General features: G+C 36.5%; 1 protein-coding gene across 1 annotated transcript in view; it reads left to right on the top strand.

Annotated features, from left to right (window-relative positions):
• The window catches only part of LOC107701391 (interferon regulatory factor 8-like), an 11255-nt gene extending 9206 nt beyond the window's left edge, over window positions 1-2049 (top strand). The window contains exons 7-8 of the mRNA XM_016503391.1: window positions 366-481; window positions 1537-2049. Of these exons, the coding sequence (XP_016358877.1) occupies window positions 366-481; window positions 1537-1728 (308 nt within the window). The 3' untranslated portion in view covers window positions 1729-2049. The remainder of the gene's footprint in view (window positions 1-365; window positions 482-1536) is intronic.
• The last annotated feature ends 899 nt before the right edge of the window (window positions 2050-2948 follow it).

Genomic DNA, 2948 nt, shown 5'->3' with positions numbered 1-2948 from the left:
TACAAAATAAAAGACATGAAAACATGAACAAGAAACAAAACCCAAACCCCACATTACACCAGACATATTATAGCTCCAGACTTTTTTGTGAATGTCGGTTTCTGTACAAGACTACTGAAATACAGATCACAATTGCAATTTACTGAATAAAATCAAGTGTCAATATATAAGGTACTTAAAGGTCATTAATAACATTTTCATTATACTAAATAACTTATTACCAAGTTATTTTTCATGTATGAGTTCAGTTTATTTATTTAACGATTATTGAAATGCAATTGACCTGATTAATTAATTATATATTAATTTTCAATGGATAAGATTTATATCACAAATGGAAATGTTATTTTTTTTTTCTCCTGCAGCGCTGCAGTTATATCAGGAGGGTCATTATCAGCCTCCAGAGCCCACCGTCACACTCTGTTTTGGGGAAGAGTTTCATGATTTCATCACTGTCAAGAGCAAATTAATCATTGTGCAGGTAATTAATGTAAAATGTATTATATCCACAAACATTACTGATCTCATTTGGTGTATTCTGCATTCATAATATTAAAATCTTTATTTTATGTTTAAATGTTTGTTGTAACCAAACACAGCTTTGGACCCAAAAGCAGAACACAGACTAAAAAATGATGCAAATAATTAATTTATTGCCAAAAGTCAAGCAACACAATCCATCTCTCCTTTGCTGTTGAGGATTGGCTGAGGTGAGCTGGAAACCAAACAGGCCAGAGAGATGTTGGTAGAGCAGAGAGAATGTTGATCGGGCGTGGCAGGCAGAATGCAGGATAAATGCAGGTGGAGTGAGGTCTAAAGAACAGGAGACACAGAATTAGAACTCCAACTAAGCACATGACACAAAAACTGGTCTAAAGACACTGGGAGGCCTTAGCACAGTACCACATAGGCAGACAGAATGATCTGGCAGAAAATGACTGAAGACCCAGGGTTTAAATACTGGAGGCCGATGAGTTGATTGGCAGCAGGTGATTCACATTCAGCCATCAGCCACAGAGAGGAGAGCATAGCCACACCCCGGGATACACCAACTCACAAACACACAAGCACAGACACACAAAAAGGAAAAACACAGCTGGCCAAAAATCCAAATCCCTGACAATGATATATTTGTGGGAACAAACACTTTACAGTAAGGTTCAGTTTGTTAACAAGATTTAAATGAATTAGGTATCATGAACAGTTAACAATACTTTTACAGCATTTAGTATTAATGCTACTTTCTACGTATCCTAATAGATTGTTAGTTGTATAAATTAACATTTAATATAGTATGAATGAACATGAATAAACAATAGTAGATTTATAAAAGAACATTAACCTAGATTAATTAATGCTGTAAAAAGTTGTTCACACTAATTCATTAACTAATTAAACCTTTGGAGACTCTTAATATGAAATACATTTGTTAGTTTACTCATAGACAATAAAATTAGGTTTTCTGTTAATATTCTTAATAACCTGAATTGAAAACACTATGAAAAATAGCAATAACCTAATGCTTTGTCCAAACAGATCACAGCATTGAACTGTCAGCAGTTGGTGGATGCAGTGACCGCCCGGCGATCCCAGTACAGCAGTGGGAATCTGGAAATCTCAGATGACATGGCCAGTGATCAGATGGCTCGAATATGTCAGGATCTATGCAGCTACCCAGTTCCCCAACGAGCTACCTGTTTCAGGGACAACCTGCCGATTCCAGTCTGAGGCAGATCTCTGAGCCAGCTATTTCTCAAAGAATGAGTCAGTTCACATTGTAAAAGTGATGATTTTACAATTTTATTACATAAAAAAATGATTGACCTTTAGGTGTGTTATCCGTGTATAGCATCCTGTTCTCTCAGGGCAGAAAATAGTATCTGACAGAAGGTTTGCAATGTTCTCAGGGATGATGTACTCATTTGTTAGTAATAATACATTTCTTTGTCTATATTTTATTTTTTTCGGAACGTTTTTTTTTTTGTCCAAAACATTTGAACTTTATCTGTTATTTTTTACTATTCACTGTAAAGTTGATAGGTTTTACTATCCTTAACTATATATATACTCTTAATGCCTTTTAAGAAATATAATTGGTTGGAGTTGGATGCAGACTAAATGTCAAATGAGAAATCTATGAATAATTAAAGAAATTTAAAATAAGTAGGTTGTCTAGCTATTGATTTTAATGTTCTGAGACCAACTATATATATTTCTGTCATGACGATTCTCTGAAAGAATAATGTGGTAATATACATGGCAATGTTAATGTATTTGGTCTTGAAGGAATAGATCTGCCAAGAAAGCAAGTACCGAGATTTGCTACTTTGAATACATTCACAGACATGCTGCTGTAAGCATGTAAGATGTACTGCTGCTGCACATATAATAGCATGGGACACAGTTAAAGGGGAAGTTAACATGGCTGTAGATTAAGAACTTGCAAAGCAACAAAACATGATGTCGGTACACTGTGGCTATACTTTTATTATCAATAGAAGTTGTAATACGCAAACAGCCCAGGGCCCTATTGTTTTTCTAAGGATTATTATTATTAGGACCCAAGCCACTAGGGGTGCAGGGCCCTATTGTTCTTTTAAGGATTATTAGGTGCTAAGCCACTAGGGGTGCAGGGCCCTATTGTTTTTCTAAGGATTTTTTTTTTCCGACTATTCAGGGCTTTTTGGGAGCCATAACGTGCTCAAAATCTCTTGAAAATTGGCACACACGTTGGAATCTGCGGTAATTAGGACGCAGCAGAGGCTGGAACCTCTGTGTGGCACAGGGGCTCTAAGGCACCCCCTGGAACACAGTCAGAAATCTTGCTGCATATCTCATACATACCTGCACGTATACTTATGAATCTCGGTACACATATAGATCTCACCGAGCTGAACAACTTTCACACTGTCATAGTTGTCACAGGCCCCACCCAACAGGAAGTCAGC

Source organism: Sinocyclocheilus anshuiensis, unplaced genomic scaffold (assembly GCF_001515605.1).
Source record: "Sinocyclocheilus anshuiensis isolate Anshui unplaced genomic scaffold, SAMN03320099.WGS_v1.1 scaffold2436, whole genome shotgun sequence".
In the NCBI taxonomy this organism is placed as follows: domain Eukaryota; kingdom Metazoa; phylum Chordata; class Actinopteri; order Cypriniformes; family Cyprinidae; genus Sinocyclocheilus; species Sinocyclocheilus anshuiensis.
The sequence above is the reverse complement of the archived record's forward strand: the minus strand, read 5'-3'. Positions and strand labels throughout refer to the sequence as shown.